The sequence below is a fragment of the Calliopsis andreniformis genome, chromosome 5 (genome assembly GCF_051401765.1).
Source record: "Calliopsis andreniformis isolate RMS-2024a chromosome 5, iyCalAndr_principal, whole genome shotgun sequence".
In the NCBI taxonomy this organism is placed as follows: Eukaryota; Metazoa; Arthropoda; class Insecta; order Hymenoptera; family Andrenidae; genus Calliopsis; species Calliopsis andreniformis.
This window is the reverse complement of record NC_135066.1, coordinates 9478931-9498175: the sequence shown is the minus strand read 5'-3', so window position 1 is coordinate 9498175 and position 19245 is coordinate 9478931. Positions and strand designations below refer to the sequence as shown.

Genomic DNA, 19245 nt, shown 5'->3' with positions numbered 1-19245 from the left:
AACAGTTTTTAAACAACAGTCACCAATTTATATAAATTTGTCGTTTTCGCGGCATAAATTTACGTTTTTATTCTTTACTTATTCCAGTTTTTAAGACAAGTGACAAAAGTAATTTTAAATGGAATAAAACTAGATTAAGGTTTAAAAATGAATTAGAAACAGGTTAGCGAAGATAGCGCGCACATTTTTAGACTGATGCAGTTGCATTTAGTTTCGTTCGATATATATCGATTGTTCGATGCATACAGGTGTAATCAAATTATGAATGTTCTATACTAAAAAATGGCATTTTGATATGTTTCATTTTGATTAAAGCTAGAAAACGTAAAGATTTAAATATGTATTTCTATTACGTATAGGAGTTATTCGAAGTATTTGAATTTAAAACGGGGACAAGGTGGCGCATGAAAGTCTCGGGAAGTGGAGTGGTGCCATCTTATGTTTTGAAACCACGTTTTGGAGTCGCCCGTGTTGAAGTTACCGACGACAAACTTGTGGAGTTGAAGATATCTGTAAGTTTGAAATTGATTATAAATATCCTTAAGATTAAAGCCTCAATGCACATACTTACGATCGCAATTGACATTTAAAGTTTTATGAATAAACTGACTCTTAAAAAAGGATATAAAGAAAATTAAATATTTGCTAAATTATTTGAATTAATATTAAATACAAGATTTTCAAATACACATATTCGTAGCTATAAAGCAAAACGAGATATGTAAGTTGTATTTTCAAAAAACTTGTAAGTTTGTAATTGTAAGTGATACTTATTAGACTATAGTTATGAAATGATTATGTATGTACAAATTTGTATTTTGGAGTTACATTTCTTTCCATTACTTAAAGGCGAGTATGACTTTATTCACTGTTATCGATTTTTATGCTTGAGTTATATGTAATTGCTGAAGTCACTGTTCGTATTTAGCGCCATAATCGATACTATATTCTGTTGGTAACATTGCTAGTGATACCAAAATGTACAGGAAACCAATGAAGTGGGAAACCCCCGCTTGAAACTAGAACCCCAAGAAATGGGAAGATAAAAATGTATCAGACAGTATTTTTATTCTTATATTTAGCCGATAGTGATATGATTATCTAGTATTTTGTCAATGTCAATGATGATAAGTCTTTTTTACATTTCATCAGACAAGTATACATTATAGTTTCATAAAAGTGAATATGTTTATTGTATCCAAAGATAAGATACCGACAGTTGGTATGCTCTAAGCACGAAAAAAGGAAAAGATTTTTTCGTACCATCAGATAATTAAAAAAATAAGGCGCCAATAGTCTGAAGCACTTTGAAATTCAACTTTTTAAATTAAATTCCTCTTCTGAACTATTATACTTTAAAAACGATGAAGCTATTAAACAATAATAATAGTTTATTGATAAATTACCAATTTTGCATTTCATATTATTATGCCCAATGAAACATAAATTACATGTTGCAGTTACATATTTGCAAAGTTAAAGTATTCAAAGTTTGATCATGCAACTTACTCGCTGAAATATCGTCAACAGTAAACTGATAAATTCTCTATCATGAGCATTCACTTCTAAATGTGCAGTAATAAGAGCACTGGCAATATCAGATTAGTAAAGTTCCAAAGATGCAATCTGCAGTAGCAATCTGACTAGATATAATTGCATCATGTAAATATACGAAACCACTGTCAGAAGATTAATTTCAGAAACGACGTACATTAATCACACTCACTTTAAATTACCGTAAATTAATTGGAATCCACTATCTCCTATTCCATTTCAGTGATGGCGTTAATTATAAACCATATGAATTAGTGTCTCAGTTCTAACCCTGTCGTTCGATTTTCTATTTGAATTCTAATGAACTTAATGGCGACTTTCATGCTAAAATCGTTCTGAAAATTTCATTAATTTGGATAATGAGATTATGATCTAAATGTGTCTGACTTGGGACTTATTTTACTGACTTCACTGTGTCTGACTTGGCTAGTGCACGTCGGCAGTAGAACAAGTCCCAAGTCAGACAAATTTCACGCGAATTTTAAGCGTTTCCTCAACAATTAATAACTCTGAAACGAACCCTTAAAAACATTTACATCTTCCTAATTTTTGTCCTATTTTAGTGTCTAAAATTACTGTTCGAATTTTTTTCCGACTTACATCCCATGCAAAACAATACAAAATGTTGAAAGTTAAATACATTTTATAAGATTTCAAGGATGAAATTTGTAATCCTTTCACTATTGATGTTCACCGCGCGAGGGCAATGTAAATTAAGCATCAATATTTGCTGACAGTACACTACAAGTAAAGTTTTATAACATCAATAGACGTCAACAGTAATCTAGAACTAAATTTTCGAAACACCCTTAGGCAGTACTAACACCAGGTGACCAAACTAATTTGAATGTCAACATGCACCTACGAGCCTATAACCATCAACAGCATACTACAAGCACATTTCCAAAATGCCTATAGGCACCAGCAGTAATGAAAGGGTTACATAATTAGGTTCTTCTTTTCTAATCGTTTAGTGATGACAGAGTTGAGTAGGGAGATTGCCAATATTCATTGGAAAAATGAGACAGATTCGATAGAAGTGTTCCTGGCAGCTAACTGTGGAACTATACACATATTAGGAAGAGACTGCACGTGAAAGATACAGAAATATATGTACGAATGCAAGATAAATGGTAGCGAGGACTTTTTAATGAACTTCGTTCTTTGGTAGAATCGATCAAGTCCACTAATCGGTGCCTATAGCATCGACAAAAGTGAGTTGAATACTAGAACTACCAAAGGTTAATGTGATATCTATTTAACTGCACATCAAAATTATAGATTTTCGAAGTACATAAATTATAGAAATAAAGTTTACCCACATGTTTCTTCAATTTTGCTCAGTATTAACTAAGGAAAAAATAATGTTCATAAAAAATCAAATATGTGTAAAATACAATCGTACCTGTCATTCTGACAGCATTGATAGTTCCAGTGTTAGTGCAGTTCCAAGTGTTAACACACCAACCATATACAGTGCATAATTCACCTCTTCAGCAGCGTTGCTTTGTTTCTTGCAATTTGTTTCTTGGTAAACTGCGTGAAGCATACAAGAAAATAGCTCACGGCCAGAGTCTCAAAGTGTGAAGAATACCGACTCCGTGAAGAACGACAGCGGTCCATCAATGAAGCCAACCGGTGCAGCCGAGAAAATATTATTCCAACGTGAGAAGTCAGTCGTTGGAGGGCAGGCACAAGTATCGAGAGAAAATGGGGCGTGAAGCGGCGACAAATGTCGATAACTTTATCTGAGTCCCCTACGGCGGGGCGAACAGCCGCGTGCAAAGCAGCCTGTCTCGTCTGAAGGATGCCAAAGGATCATCGCGTATTCCAGGACGCGGAGCAAACGAGACGCGATACGGAATTTTCTCTCCGTCAACTGTATCGAGAGATTATGCGCTCTGAACCATCACGAGGGTCTACAAAGACGCAGATGGAATCTCGAAAACAGGGATATCGGTTCCGTCGTCACTCTGACGAAACACCGTGGGCCAATTTTACGCTCTCTTTGAAAGGAAAACGCTCCCCCTCGATCGTTCAGTACGCCCGCTACCCTTGAATTTTTGATACTCACTTTTCCCTCGAGACTTCCTTAAAAATAAATGCTGAGAAAGTACCTTTGTGCTTGGCGGAGGCTTTCTTTAAGGATAAAACCTGTTTGCCTTTGTTTCTCGTTAGAATGAGGTCTTTAGCAATTTGTTCCGGGAAAGTTGATCTGTTGATTCTAGTGAATCTGAAGTATGAAAGAATTTCATTCTTTGAACGGATCTTTGGCTTCTTATTTCCTATGGTATTTACTTGGGTTCTTTTCTTGCTTTTCATCTGCGCTGGTGAACGAATCGTTTCTTTGAAGTAATAGAGTTCTCAAAGAGAACTAATGGTTTGATCAAAGATTTCTTCGAAGATCAGAGCTTGTTCCGTAATGAACGTTATAGGGGGTGTTTGCGTTATAATAACACAATGTACTTCTCGTAAATATAGGGAAAGATGAAAAACGAAGAAGTCTTACGATGTGTTATGACTAATAGAATAGAATATGTTCATTCTTTATATTTATATTTTATGAAAAATAGTGATCTATAGTTATTTATTGGTTAACTGTGTGTATACGAACAGACTGTTTAACTACAGATTGGGGAAAATTTAAGAGACAGTTTAAGATTTGAAAATATAACGAAAATTAAAAAGAACGAAATTGCATTTGAGATTTCTTTTGTGATTCATAATCGTTTAAATTTTTAAATTAAACTTTAAAATATTTTCAGTCTGAGGTTTCATCTATTTTGCTAATTATATGTTCCACTACGTAGTAGTGTTTACCTAAATGTATAAAAGATTATACACCAAGCGGTTAAACTGAAATTAATAACAAGTAGCAGCTGTTATAGTCATTGACGTAAAAGAGTACTCGTCTCATACAGCTGCGATGAAATTCTGCAGCACTCCAACTGGAGAGTGGCTATAACAATTACTACTTTTATGGCTTTAATCTTTACCACGGATTTTACCAATTTTTTAACATTTATAATTAACAAGGTTTTACCACAATTTCATTATTCTTGGTGTTCATCTTATCTTCAAGTCTGGAAGTACTCTTTACGTTTTCTCTCAGATGTAACTCAACACTCTGTGTGGGTAGACGATAGCAGAAATTGCACTCTGGTCCGTGAGAGCTTTTCTACATAATAAAGAATTTGGAATTACTACTTTAAATTAGTTGCTTGAAGAATTATAGAATTATAGAATTATAGCTACAAAATATGCTACAAAACTTTAACTTTCTGTACCTAAAACTTTGTACGATGCTATGCTATTGTAGTAAATGCGTAAAGGAAACAAGTTCTGCAGAATGGGTCAAATAAAGCTGTTTCATTCGAGACCACTGTAGGTATCGATTTTAGTTTTTTCAATTAAGCTTGCTTGAAAGTTCAATCATTTGGTGTGTAACAAACTCTTTTGCAGTAGATTTCAGTGGAAAGTATAAAGTTCTCTTACTTTTTTGAAATAGCAGATGTATTACTATTTCTCAAACTTACAATTAGTATATTTAAATTTGTAATATTGGTAAGTTCGATTCATTATATAGGGTGTTCGACAACAGATATTAGAAAATCAAAAATGAAAAAATTATATTCAAAGCTTTGTTTCAGAGTTATTAATTATTGAAAAAGCTTCTAAAATTTGCGTGAAATGTGTCTGACTTTATACTTATTCTACTGTCGAGGCGCACTAACCAGATCAGATACAGTGAAGTCAGTAGAATACGTATGTTTCAAGTCAGACACATTGCTCTTGAATCTTAGGCGTCTTTTACACATTTTCAGATAAATATTCTAAACCATTTCGACTCTGTTTTAGTATTCGGTTTTAATATCAAGTTTCTCTTGAGAAAGCTTTTTCGTTACAAGAGCTAGTGGAATAAAAAAAATAATACGCTGTTCCACTAAAAAAAATATGAGGTCAGTTTTCCTCATTCCTCGAACAGCCACATAAAACGTTGTTGCTTACCAAATGATTATGACCCTTCATCATTTAATTAAAAAATATTGAAGTTCATATCCAAAATATTGTGGGAAGAAACAGCTGTTCCAGCCAGTGGTGGGCAATTACAGAAACCCATTCTTTGTAAAAACAAAGTTTCGTATGCAAAGATTTCATTACTTTTGATTTATGTTCCCTTTATAGTGTCTTTAATTTCAGTTCATTAAGGTTGCGAAAACTCATTTGGAACTTTCTTCCACTTTTCTTTTTAAATGAACTTTAATCTTGTACCAAGTATTTGTTATTAGCCATTATACATCAGTTCAGTAATGGTTCTATATAGCCCGTATATTTAATTGAAAATTATGTTCCTTTTACAGAATATCTAATTACGTTCCCCTAAAATTACTTTGTTAAGGTGATTACGTGAAAGGAATGAAAATTCGAACCTTAGAACTGAATAAGAAATACGTTACTTCGTTTGTTATGTCTGATTCAAATGTGTAATTACCTCCATGAAACGCCTAACTATAACCTTTTTCATATCCTATGTACGAAACAATAAAAGCCCTGAATTAAGCTTCATAAAAAATTCCCCACGAAAGCTAAGGCAGAATACTAAAGCTGTTAGGAAGAGAGAACTGAGACAAGAAATAACGCTTACTGTTAGTTTACAAATTTTTACACAAAGAATCATCTAGAAAAAATTAATTTTTTTAGTTAAGCAAAAGACAGTGATCAATAAATTCTTAAAAAATTAAGAAATATTACTTTTTAAGTATTCTGACTACGAATAGCTGTCGCTAGGTATTCCCTCTCGATAATAATAAAAAATTCCCTTCATTAACAAAAGTTATTAGTGTCCAAAAAGATTCCCGCAAAAAACGTCACCAATAATGATTATCCATAACTAAAACCAGTTTCCATTATGAACAATGGAATCACTTAAAGATATTAATTCTCAGACTCTCTAAACTCTTTTCAATTTCAGTTATGACACTGACTACTTCAGATACGTCTGACTGGAGAATCCTCCTCAACCCTCCCTTCTCCGCGTGATAGAGAGCTTAAAATATTCCCTGGCCATTAATTACAATCAGTTACCGAGATATCTGTAGAATATATTTGCTCCTCTGCTGCATTCTGGTAGTCGAGCAAAAACGATTACTTAATCGCCGTCGAGCTTCCATCTCTGACATCCGAGACCAATAGAGTTTCCTGGTATTGCCAATCCCGCGGAGTCTTGACCCGTTTAGCCAGATCGACGAGAACTTCCGGCCACTTTGCAACCTCGAAGCGCACAATTTCCGTTAGCGGTTTCGTGACGCATGTCGTGCACTTCGGCAACGGGACTGTGTTCCACAAAGATCGCTGTTAAGATCGTTCCGCGAGATAAACGTCCTCAAAGACCGAGCATTGCGCCAATTTAATCAAAGTGCATCTCTGATCCTTTATGCTCTATCGCCTTATTAGGGTAATTGCAAATTAAAGTGGACTGTTCTTTCTGAGAAGTCAACGCGACCCGCCACTCGGCAGGGAGTAGACCATTTTGACGGGTCAATGAGCTGGAAAGAAAGGAATCAAGCGAATTAAGGGGAAAAGTATCTCACCCCTGCGAGGAGAACGTCATAGATTGAAGATTTCACAGTTTCATATAATATTATATGATATATATTTTTATAGTATAGCATATAATATCTTTTTGAGCAAGAAAGAGGATTTGGTATACAGGGTGTAACAAGTATAGTTGAAATATTCTAAGGGGTCGTTGGGGAGCTCAAATGGAACACAAAATGTGCTATGATATAGTGTGCGATCTGCCTCCATTTTCCAATAATAATGCCTTAAAGTTTATGTACATATATATTAAGCTAACAATTAAAGGATTTTGAAATTTCACAGATGCATTCAAGAGCAGGAATAGAGCGAATAAGTCTTAATACATTTTGTCGTACCTCTTTGGTTTGATTCTTATAAAGCTTTGAACATTCGAGGGGTTTATAGAAATTGGATCTCGGAGTTTCAAAGCTTTATATAATTTAACCATAAGAGATACAACAAAACGTATTAAGTCTTTTTTGTTCTATTTCTGCTCTTCAATGTGTCTGTAAAATTACAGAATCCTTTAATTGTTAAGTTTAATATAGAGGGTGAGTCATGTATCGTGTCAAGAGAACGTAGCCATTAACAACCTTAGAAGACACATGTGACCTGTGAAGCCTAATTATAAAAAAAAGGATGCTCCCTCTTTGTCGCTGCGAGTTCTTCTTTCGTTTTCCTTCTCCCATTTCGCGTGATTCCTCTTTACCCTCAGCTAACGTGGCTGTGCCTTGTTACGATCCTTTCGAATTCCACTGGAGCTGCTCGGTAATTTAATATTATTCAGAAGCCTCGATGTAACGCGACTCTTGAACATTCGAGGAATGCCAAACGTCCTGCGACGTCGGCAAATTTCATTCCTTGTCTAAAAAAAAAGGAATTTCTGGTTTTTGAAGCTCGACTTCGGGGAGTTTCACTCACGCCGCGCTGCTTTCGAAGGACATCCGCCTGAAGATTTTAAAAATTCTCCCTGTGCAAATATCCCTCGCTAGTCTCTTGCAATTTGGATAAATTATTTATAATTCAAATTCGAATGTATTATTCACTACCAGCGAGATCAGTTTTGCATCGAATCCAAATATCGTGGAGAATTGGGTTTATACAAAGTTCCTGGTCTGAAATATTAAAATAGATGACAATCTTTTTTCTTCGAGTTTTTTATTCGAGTACTACTGATAACAGTCATCTCAATTTTTATACATACCTATACTAGTTTATATATATGTGTATCTTAAAAATATAAGTTCATCTTTTTTTAATATGAACATGTCTATAATTTTCATGAAATATTTTTACCGAAAAATCGCAATGAAAATGGTATGAGTTCCTCGTACTCCTGATGTTTCTTGAATCTTAAAAATTTGAAGTAAATAAGTACATTTATTTTAATGAGCCACAAACGAAAAAAATTATTCTATTTTTTGATTTTTTTAGAGCTTACAGGATTGCAAAATGTAAGAAAACTAAATTCGCTTCGTTTTGGTTTGAATTTTTCAGATACATAATACTGGAAGCTGTCCATTGAGTTTCCAACTTAAAGTGATCAACATTCTTGAAGGTAATATTCCAAGAGCACAAGACCAGTCTCGAGAAGAGACCAGCAAAAGAAAGAAGAAAGGGAAAATCGATGGTGAAAGTCAAGGAAAATCGCCGAGGAAAATAGAACTCACCGACGACCTACGACAACACGAAGAATCAGCGATATTCGGCGGGGAATTAAAACAATCTACAGACAGTAGCTGCTTTTCATTTTGGAACTTCGATGAGCACATGCAATTATCGGTCCGCGAAGGCAAAAAGGTATTTTGATCTAAAAGGACAAAATTTCATACCTGAAAATATAAGTAATGGTATGCTAAGTAGTTGTCAAATATCAAGAAATATTTACAGCTTTACAACCCTGCATTTAAGGGAGGATTTTGCCTCTTGGATACGACTGAAGTGAAATAGGCCAAAAGAACCAAAACGTAGAAAATTGAAATCTACTTTTTCTCGCGAAAGTTGTGAATAAATTTTAGTAGATTAATGAAACTTCAAATTTTGGCCATTTTTTTGTAATATTCAATTGAAATGAAGCCTTAAACAGAATTTGGTCGTTCTTGATTTTCGTCGTATTTTGTCGTGTGGAGTATAGGATCACCACTTACAATTTCTGACACCTGTTGTCGAACACTGTATAGTTGTGGTGGAATTCTACAACTCTCGACTCGTTCAGTGGCCAGGGTAACCACTGTTCACATTCTCCATAACCTGACGCCTGCTACAAGCTTCACACTAACAATTATGCCATTCGATTTGCTTAACTTTAGGTGGATATTACTAATTTTTAAACACTTCTAATTAATAAACCAAAGCTCATTCGGAATTTCTTATTCTTGACATTCCTCTTACTTTGATGTCTAGAACCATTCTTTGAATATTTTCCTCCATGAAAACAAAGACTCATTAGTACTAAACAGAGTTGAACAGAATACAATTTAATTAATAATTAAAGGCCGTGATTAACGTGAAATGAAGTCAGTAATCAATGATTACAGAATGCGATTTTTAATGATTGTTTACGGAAGTAGGTAATCACAAGATAATTAATTACTTTATCTCTGATATTAATGCATATGATATTTTCTCTTTTAACTCTGCTACGTACCATTAAACTGTTTAAAATTTGTTCTACCTTTTAGCCGAGATAGAGCGAAACCATGTTATGTGTAGGTATTTCATATTATGCGGGGGTTGCTAGAGAAACAAAGTATTTATAGAAAATGGAACACCTCTCCCTTTTAAGTCTCCCACGCAATATTTTACCTTGTTGCTGTTATCTCGATTATTCCCCAGACGCATGAACTTACAGCTGTATCTACAAAGGGTATTTCTTTAGGCTTTCTGCAAGCTTTTCTGGCGTGATCGATGAATCATTTAAAGTGAAAAATATCATACAAATAGAGGAACATACTACCTATTAGACATAAATTGTAAATTTAGCCACATTAAAATAACGAAGATATTGAATGTAGAGGATAAAAGAGACACCCTGTATATTTGAAATATGAAATGCAAATAAACAGCTAGATTGCAAAAGTAAAGAGGTGCTTACAGTATTATAGTCTCAGTCTATGCATAATCTGTCAATTGTGACATAATTAGTTCAGGCAACAAAATGTCGAATATGAAAGATATTTTTATTCAAAATGTTTGACTGCAGACGCGAGAAAAATTTATTGAATACGTCACAGAACTGACAGCTCTCCAAGAACGCTTATCCTTTTATCTTTTTGACAGAACTATTTTAAAGGAGAAGAACGACAATGCCTGAGAGTGAAAAGCCCACAGATGTTCGAATTTGAAAGATCGTTCGAAATTCTTCCATCACTTTTCACATAGAAGTTCTACCAAGTGAATCGACGTCCTGTAAAATTAATTTAATCCATTCGTTTTTCGTTCGCAGGTGGATTTCAGTATACGCTTTCAACGACCCAGCAAGGGAGGCAAGGAAAAAGAAGGAGTGGAAACAGCTTCGAAAGGAAAGAAGAAGGAAGAAAAGATGGAGCGAAAGAAGGAGATTGAGAAGACGAATTACTGCCACGTGGCAGTGTTGAAATTAATACTAGGAGGTTCGATACTCGTTCAGGACATCGTAATGATATGCTTGATAAAGTAGAGCATTGCTCGATTCGGATTCCCGCTCCATTCCCAGCGAGTTAATTGAACCCTCGGGATAATTTACTATTTCCCTCAGGAAATCGATTTTCTCGAAATCATTCCGAGAGCGAGTCCTTGCAATTTTTTCGTGTAATTTCTCGCTCTATTGTTTATTCATTCGCCAATTGAGCCGTGAGAAACTCGAGGCTCTCGACTGCTTCAAGATGAATCGAATATTATACAAAAGTGAAACGAGTTTTCTGTGTTTTACCTTTTGCCTTGTGAATTTCCTCGTTTCCAGCGTCGACAAACAGCTCTGATGTCTGTCGGCCGAAGCTCTTCTATTTTTTCGCTATTTCTTCCTCGCAATTTACTTGAATATTTACACACGCGTAAGTCAACATAAAAAACTCTATACACTCGGTTCAATCGTCTGTCGCAGGCGTGAAAATAAATACGAACAGATGCTATAGGAAACAGTACACGCAGGAATTACGAACACGGTAAAAATGTGAAAAAGTATGAAGAAGGAACAATTCGCGACGCTGCTGTCGCGAATGGGGTGCGAATGAGTGACACGCTGCGAATATATTTGCACATACACAGGTTTTATAAAACAGCGCCTTCGAATTTTCGTACACGAGCACGTAGTCCTTTCACATCGCGTGCCAACAGAACACTATATAATTAGTACCTTAGGAAGTTTGTCCTTGGTTAACCCTAGTGCATTCCTTGGGTCGTCATTGGCCCAATCGAGAATTTTTTTTTCACTAACTTTGAGAAATGTGGAAGGAAGTTAATACGTGTCTTGTGTACGTTTTTTGTGTCTTAAGTTCCAATGTTCGTAGGAGGAATGTACTAAGGTTAAACGTTTGTATTCTGTAATAGACAATTGAGTCGCCATTTCAAGAATAAATATTTATAGACAATATATTCTATGTACCGCAGTGACGCTGCTCTTTCTTATAGCTAACATTCAAGAAAAGCGCTGGAATATACAAGGTGCTTCCAAATATTTGGGATAATGTTATAATAACGATTATCAAACGTATTTTACAATCTCTTACCTAACAATTATCAATACGATTTAAAAAATAGACTTACGCTCGGTGGGCTCTTCTACGATCAATCTCCAGTCAGAAAAAGACTCGTAAAAAGAGTGCAAATCTTCGTGTCACCAATTTAGCTGAAACTTTGAACACACCAACCTTTAAAATATACTAAATACTCATTATTTTGTGAGATATTTTTAAATTACTGATTTAAGATTCACTACTCCCTGAAAATATGGTCCAGTTAAAACGTTAAATAAGTATTACTGTAAACTCATTCACCTAATTAAACTTAAGTATTTTTGTTAATTAAATTTCCAAAATTTCAATTAAATCAGGGACTTAAAGGTCGTACACTCTCCTGGTCATTTCACTGTATAATGATTGCACACCCGCGCGTGTACAGGCATATACACAATAATATCATTTATTTTCAAGAAGTATAACTTAACTAACTCGAGTAAAACACGATTAACGATGTATTTAAAGATCTTATATATCATTTTTTCAGTCGATTAGCGATTCGTTTCCCCATTTTATTAATTCGATAATCAATGAAATTTTACGAAGATAGAAGTTACTGGAGGACAGCTGTTATACTTACATACTTATGCTTAACTCGCTTATGGATTGTAAATTTAACTACGTGAACCTGAAGCACTAGAGCGGCCAATTCGAATGATATGACAAGAAAATCGCGGTTCGTGCTTTTGCCCTCTGTAACAGTTCCTTACAGCTCGTTCAGATTAATTAATCACACAGTAATTAAATTACAATTACTTCTTAAATTTTAACCTAACTGTAGCGAAATACCCTGTATAATATCAACTTTGAGGAAAATGACACAAATGTGTCTTTGAAAAATTGAAAATTTCTTTTATTACTATAGATGTTCCTACAAACCACACTTTTCTACACTGTTTTTAGTATCCAGTAAATCAAATGAAATTATACGCATTTCAACTATTATTTAATTTAAAGGACTTGAACTCAAAAGGCTTGAATTCAATTGAATTCGAGTAATACTTGACTAATCTGAACGAGGCTTTCATTTCAAGTTACTTGGATTCAAGTAACTAGAATTCAAGTTACTTCACTGATCTGAACAGGGCATTTGCTAAACGCGTTAATTTTTGTAAAACGTTTACAAAATCTTTATCTTACAACATTTTTGATAAACTTCAAGCGTGGTCATCCGTACGCTGCACACATAAATCACTGAGCATGTACGCTATATTACAATGTTTTAGAGTTAATCCACATCGAGTGACGGCAGAGAGGATGCGCCGATAGAATGACTCGATTAATCACGATCGATACACCTTGATCTCGCGTCCTTCGTTGCAAAGAACGTCTCTCTGGAAGCAGTCTACTCTGTAAGCTAAGAATAATGAAAGTTAAAGTAAAACTTATTTTACTCATCATCTCTATCAATCGTTTCACTGTTCATGTACCATATACGGTACACTCAGACACGCGAATTGGGAATCTCAAGAACAGTGAAATTGACAGTGAAATGATTCAAAGTCACGCGTTCCTAAAATGAAAGAAACCACGGAATCGTGACGAAACGCTTTGTTCATAAAATCTGACACGATCTCAGCGTATTTGTCACAGTGTGTTCATTTCAGGATTTCTTTTAGGCGCAACTTCTGATTGCCACACACATTTTAAAAAGTCCTGTAGGCAGTCGGGGTGCAGTCATTTTCTTCATCGAAAACCTTGGAAAAACAGCTCTTCTGTTCGCTGCTCGCTTGCTTCTCGCTCCTCCCTTCGTTTTTGTTTACCTGCGAGAAAGCTGCCTCGAGGTGAGCTGGTTACAACGGAAGAATCAAGTCCATCTGAAAGCAGACGCGGTGGAAAGGGGCGAATATAGATCGGAAGCGTTTCGTTCTAGACATGGGACTTCAAATATTCGTAGAACTAACAGACTTGAAGCTGGCCTTTGAGGCTCGATGCTGACCTAGTTCAAAGAGGTCTGCTAAGATCCTTTGCAATGGACTCTGATAATAAGATGACTTGTCAGTCGGAAATATTTATGCAATTTGGAAGAATGAATGAGAGGTCGAAAGATAGTCTAGGTATTTACTATAAGGACCATCTCGAAATCAATCTTCGATTTCGATGAAACCTTATAGATCTGCATGAGTGCATATTAAAAGGGTAAAAATGTGAACACATTGTAAGAAGACTTATAACATTTTCTCGATAAACATATAGAATGACAATTTTATAAGCAATTTTATGAGCACAGAAGTTAATTCTCACATGATATCATTCAACAAATATCGAAATTTTTTTGCATAAATTCCTTGAAAAATTGTATATAATTTGGAAGCAAAGTTGAAACCTGTGCTTCTCAAACTTTCAAGCACTTTAAATAATAAAGTAACAAATGGCATTTTTAACAGGATTTTCGTCAAAAAGGAAGAACTGAGGTTAGTACATAAGTGCGAAGTATGTTCGCCAGAAAGAGGCGAAAGCTGCAACAAAAAGTATAGAAAAAGCATTAAGAGAAAAAGAGCAGAAAAGGTCGTGCAAAAGCAACAGTTTAAAGCGTCGTCACCAATAAACGCTGTAATTTATTCAACGAAAACGTCGATGAATTCACTGCCACGTTCAAAAATTCCGGTCAACCTATTACGAGCTTGTCAATCGTTTAAGCATTCAATTTTCTGCTTTCTGTTTTTGAAATTTTGCTAAAACTTCTCTCACTGACTGTACTTCTTTTTTACCATTAAAGTCATTTGTATCCCTTGACATTACCCAAGTCGTAAGAAATAAGAGACCATTTCACTAAAAACAGTTCGTTTGACTCGTTTGGTATCGAAGGAAGGTCAAAAGTAGCCTGAAATTCGCCAAAGTAGCGAAATTTCAAAAAAAGATCGGAACTGCCAAGCCACTGATATTCCCTCTCGATACATTCATATCTCCAAACCCTTTTTTAGGTTGAAATTTCGACCCTCTTCGTTTTTGATCGTCGACTCGAAGTTCGATAATCTGCGAAACGGACAGGCGTGAATTCATGAGAACGTTGTCGATTGAACAGTCTTCGGTTTTTACCTAGAGCAGTTCGTGCTTCGTTCCCTAGCTCGGAGTGTCATGGTATTTATACGGAGTTTCGGATGTCCGTGGCTGACGCCGTTTGCCAAGGTGTATTTTAGGACCTTCGACACCCTGCGCAAACGCGTCATGGCTAGGCTACCGTGTGGATGTCGGTCGAGTTTCGATACTTCGACCCCCGCAGGGAGTTTCTTATCCACCTGTATCACGGATTCAACAGATTGGTATTCGGTTTTTCGCAGGGGTTCGGCTGCAGTTACAGTGGATACGTTTTCTGATGAATTGATACTCTGACGAATATGTCCGAACTGTTTATCGTACGAACGAGTTCGGACACATTTGTCAGAAAATGTATTCACTGTAACTGCAACCTTAGTCGCCACAGTGGGTCAAATTCTAGAAAAGCTGGAAAAATACAAGGTTTTGAAGTAGCGAATATCGTACATGAAGGAAAATATTAAAATGTCAGAAACAATAAAAATTAGTAACGGAAGCTGATTACGAACTTGTTGAATCGTATCTCTATTTGTATGTTTTTATTTCAATGGTTTTAAGTATAATAGTAATTTATGTCTTTGTATTTTAGACCAGTTTTGTCCATTGAAAATATTACTTTAGTGATTAAATCTGTGGCTGTAAAGCAGAGCGACGTAAGTCACACTTTCAAAAAATTTGTATTTTTGCCTTATTTGAAGACTGGAAAATGAAACTGATATTTTGAATATTAGCAGATTGACTTAGTGAAATTGTACTCCTGGAAAAGAGCAGATATTTATATTAACTGTTTATATTCAAGGGACATTTAAAAAATTGCTCTCTTTTTATCGAACAATTCGTGCTTTATTAAGGAATTTCGAATTAGATTCATGTTCAGCGATCCCAAGAATTTCAGTATAAGGTATTTTTAAACAATTTTTTAATGTTTTCAAGTCGACCAGCGTTTTAGAGATTTGGCCAGCTGTGAAACGAGAACAAACGTCTTTCTCAGTGGGAAAAATAAAACTGTCAATCGTAAAACCCGGTTTCAGTTGAGAACGACTTTCTCGAAATAAATTTTAAAGGCAATAAATGATGGGAACACATTATGGAAACTCAAAATAACGAAAATTATTTATTAATTTCTATTACTTAATTACTTTATTATTTTTTAATTTTTAGAGACATTCTTACAGACCTTCATAAACTCCTCATCTTTAAATTGATTAAAGCCTTTTTACTCTCGAAACAATTAAAATGTTTCCTCTATTGAGTCATGTTATGAAAAACTCGAATTCAGGAAGTATATGTATAATAAAATTCGTATCACAGGAAAAACTATATTATAAAGAAAATTGTATTACAAGAATAGAAAACTTCAAAAGCCTCGAATGTTCGTGTGATCCCAGGCGTGACTCGGTAGCCTGTATACGAACAATCAATTTCCTTAAAATTGTTTCGCGTAGGGTTTCGTTCTCATTTTCCGGATGCGTAAAACATGCTCGTAAAAGTCAGCAGTGCGCCCGAGAAGCGTAAACTCTTTTACGGCTTGCGCACACTTTGACAGTGTCGTTCAGAGCAAATTAGAGACCGCCAGACCTATCAACCTCTTTGAGGACATTCCGAAATCCAGAGCACGCAATGCAAATTGCATGATCTGCGAACGGCCAAGTTCTGCACTATAGTAACGAGAACTGTACAAAGCTTCGTTTTAACGCAATTACTTCGAATCGTGGCCGATTTTGCTGACCATCGAAAATCGGAACAAGGGGGGATTTGAAATTGCCATGCCAACGTAGGGACAAATTGAGGATTATCCGTGTATCTGTGTGATAAAAAACTCGTTAAGTAAAAAAATAAAAAAAAATAGAAAAGTAGAAAACTGTTGTTTATGAAGAACGCAATTAACGAGCACGCAGATATTACGTTTCATCGTGCGTGGTGACTACGACCTCTGGTTACATCGCGTATACTTATCCAAATAGATCTGAAATTCAAAACAGTGATACTTTGACTACCATCTATGCTGTGTGTCATTAATAGAGGGAAGAAAGAAAGAAGCAGAAAAATATTCGCGCATGCGAGAATTTTTATATACAGGTTGCTTGGCTACAGGTGGAGGAAAATTAAAGGGGTGATTCTAGATGTTAAAATAAGACGATGCCAAGTTTCACCAGAATTGGAAATGATCACTTCGGGTAGTTCCCTCGTAATCATTTTCTAGTATATGTACACAGAACTTTTTTTTTCATTGACTTCGTATTTTACCCGATCTTTAAAAAATATTCCAAGTTTCTTGAAACGCTCTGTACAGTCTAAAAATTGCTAAAAAGCATCTGAAACTCTGCAAGCATTCTAACACAACTGCCAGTAGGAAACTCGTGGAAGAGATCAAACCATAGAAGTCATAGCTAATGTCTCGATCAAGTGTCGTAGAATTTCAGCTCTGTGCAGCACTTGTAGTCAGTGGTTATGGCAATCATTTCTCTCTTTAAACGCGTATAATACATACACAAAGGCTCAGCCACAATCTTGTTACTGTTAATATACATCCTGCATTGACTAGAATTGATTAGAATTACCCCTTTTCAAGGCGAAGGTGTGACAATATTTTCACTACACTGAGTGCAAGTGTATTTATAACCACAGAACTATTCCTCCATTTGTAGCCAAAAGAACTATAGATCACATACCTGACACTCGTTGTTCGGGTCTGGCTGAGGCTGGGGTGTCTCTTCACTGGCGTTCTGTAACCTTTCCTAGGGCAACACATCCTCCAACCGCCGCAAGCCGCGGACAGGAAGCTCTCCCTGAAGTGCTTCGACATAAATCCGTACACGATCGGATTTATGCAACTGGAATGGAAAGTGTTCGAGGGGAATAAAGTCAGGGATTATTTATGACTGATACGCGAAGGGAAGCGTTTGCACTTGACCGCGAAACTTTGAATAAAACGAGTAATCAGCTATGGACAATTACGCGCCTCGCCGCTTCAATCATCTGTAAACAATGATGGCATCGATTGGCGATAGGTATAATCGAACGTAATTTACTCGTGGCGTCGATTGCTACGTATGGGTATTATTACGATAAGGAGGGCATTGTATTGGTGGCGGCCATTGCATCCAGGCAGTCGCTATTAACGACGCCAGTTTAACGGTGCTCGTGTTAAATTACGCCTGATTGAAGATCTAAAATATTCATGGAATTTTGCATAATATGTTGCAGTTAAAGTATGTAAAAGAAGATTGATCCTGTTATCAGGTGAATGTACCAGGAAAGTATTTTTATTTTTCTTGAAGATAATTTCACTTAGAATGGTGATCTTTAGTATGTAGTACAATAGTGGGTAATTTTGACCTCTCACATAGTTGAAACTGAAATTTCAGAAGGAACTCTGAAGTATTACTATGTGTAGACAGTTCGACAATAGGTGTCACGAATTTTAAAGAATGATTCTATTGTACATGCCACAGACGAGAAAAATTAGGAAAAACAAAGAAGTGTCTGACTTGGGAATTTATTTTACTGACAGCGCTGCGTCTGACCTAGCTAATACATGCGGACAGTAAAATAAGCACACAAGTCAGACACACTTCGCAAGCATTTTTAAGCGTGTCTTTAACAATGAATAACTCGGTAATGAAGCATTATTCTCGAGTTTCGTTTTATTTTGGTATGTAGAATGCCTCGAGGGAGCTTGGGAGTGGAAACTGCAGTGATTTCATGACAATTAAATAAAGATCTCAGCATCTGAGGCATTGTTTCCACGGAAACCAGCGATAATACAGGGGAAAATTTATCCAAAATTATCCTGCTATGTTTATACTCCACATGGATCTAACATAGACTCCACATTCAATCTATCTTTTAACAGAAGGGGAAATAAAAAGGAACGTATGGAGAAGACACATCTCTATCTGCCAAGATACACCCCACTCTAAGAGGATTCAATAAAACGGGACGTAAACGACACGAGCAAAGTGTCTGGCTTCGATTGCGAGAGTACGAATGAAATCATGCGTCGGATAAACGCGGAGGATGCGCAGGCTCTCCGTTCAATGTCGCCTCTGAAATCGACTTAAAGTAACGCTTGGGCCACGTACCTGTTAAAATAAGCCATCAAGTGAAAGGCGGTATTAAGATGCTTGTATGTTCCCATTTTGACCCGTGGCAAAAACCCATACGCTGTGAGCGTGTTGTCCACGAGAATTGGGCCCCAGCAGATGGCAAACAGCACCACCACAGCGACCAGCATCTTCACCACCTGCCATGAAATATAATTCTTTGTGAATCTTCGCCCCCTCTGTGACTCGTTTCAGAAACTTTTAAAACGATCCTCCCGCTCTCTGCGCTCTCGCGAGAGACTGAATCTTGACGA

At 36.0% G+C, this 19245-nt stretch overlaps 2 protein-coding genes across 8 annotated transcripts in view; one reads left to right on the top strand and one right to left on the bottom strand.

The window, feature by feature from the left end:
- The first annotated feature begins 404 nt into the window (after window positions 1-404).
- Window positions 405-10792, top strand: LOC143179609 (uncharacterized). Its single transcript, XM_076378923.1, has 3 exons — window positions 405-512; window positions 8632-8934; window positions 10580-10792. The coding sequence occupies exons 1-3, from the start codon at window positions 405-407 to the stop codon at window positions 10790-10792; spliced, it is 624 nt and encodes a 207-aa protein (XP_076235038.1).
- The window catches only part of LOC143179254 (QRFP-like peptide receptor), a 63417-nt gene continuing 53791 nt past the window's right edge, over window positions 9620-19245 (bottom strand). The window contains exons 8-12 of one of the 7 annotated variants that reach the window (XR_013001930.1): window positions 18971-19131; window positions 17558-17719; window positions 14889-15088; window positions 13280-13666; window positions 9620-13206 (exon numbers count right to left, since the gene is read on the bottom strand). Coding sequence is in view for 2 of the 7 variants with exons in the window: in XM_076378382.1 (XP_076234497.1) it covers window positions 16794-16851; window positions 17558-17719; window positions 18971-19131 (381 nt within the window). In the remaining 5 variants the exon portion in view is untranslated. Of the gene's footprint in view, window positions 13667-14216; window positions 14309-14888; window positions 15089-16071; window positions 16852-17557; window positions 17720-18970; window positions 19132-19245 lie in introns of those variants that run through there. The other 6 variants (XR_013001931.1, XR_013001929.1, XR_013001933.1 and 3 more) reach the window with 6 other exon arrangements.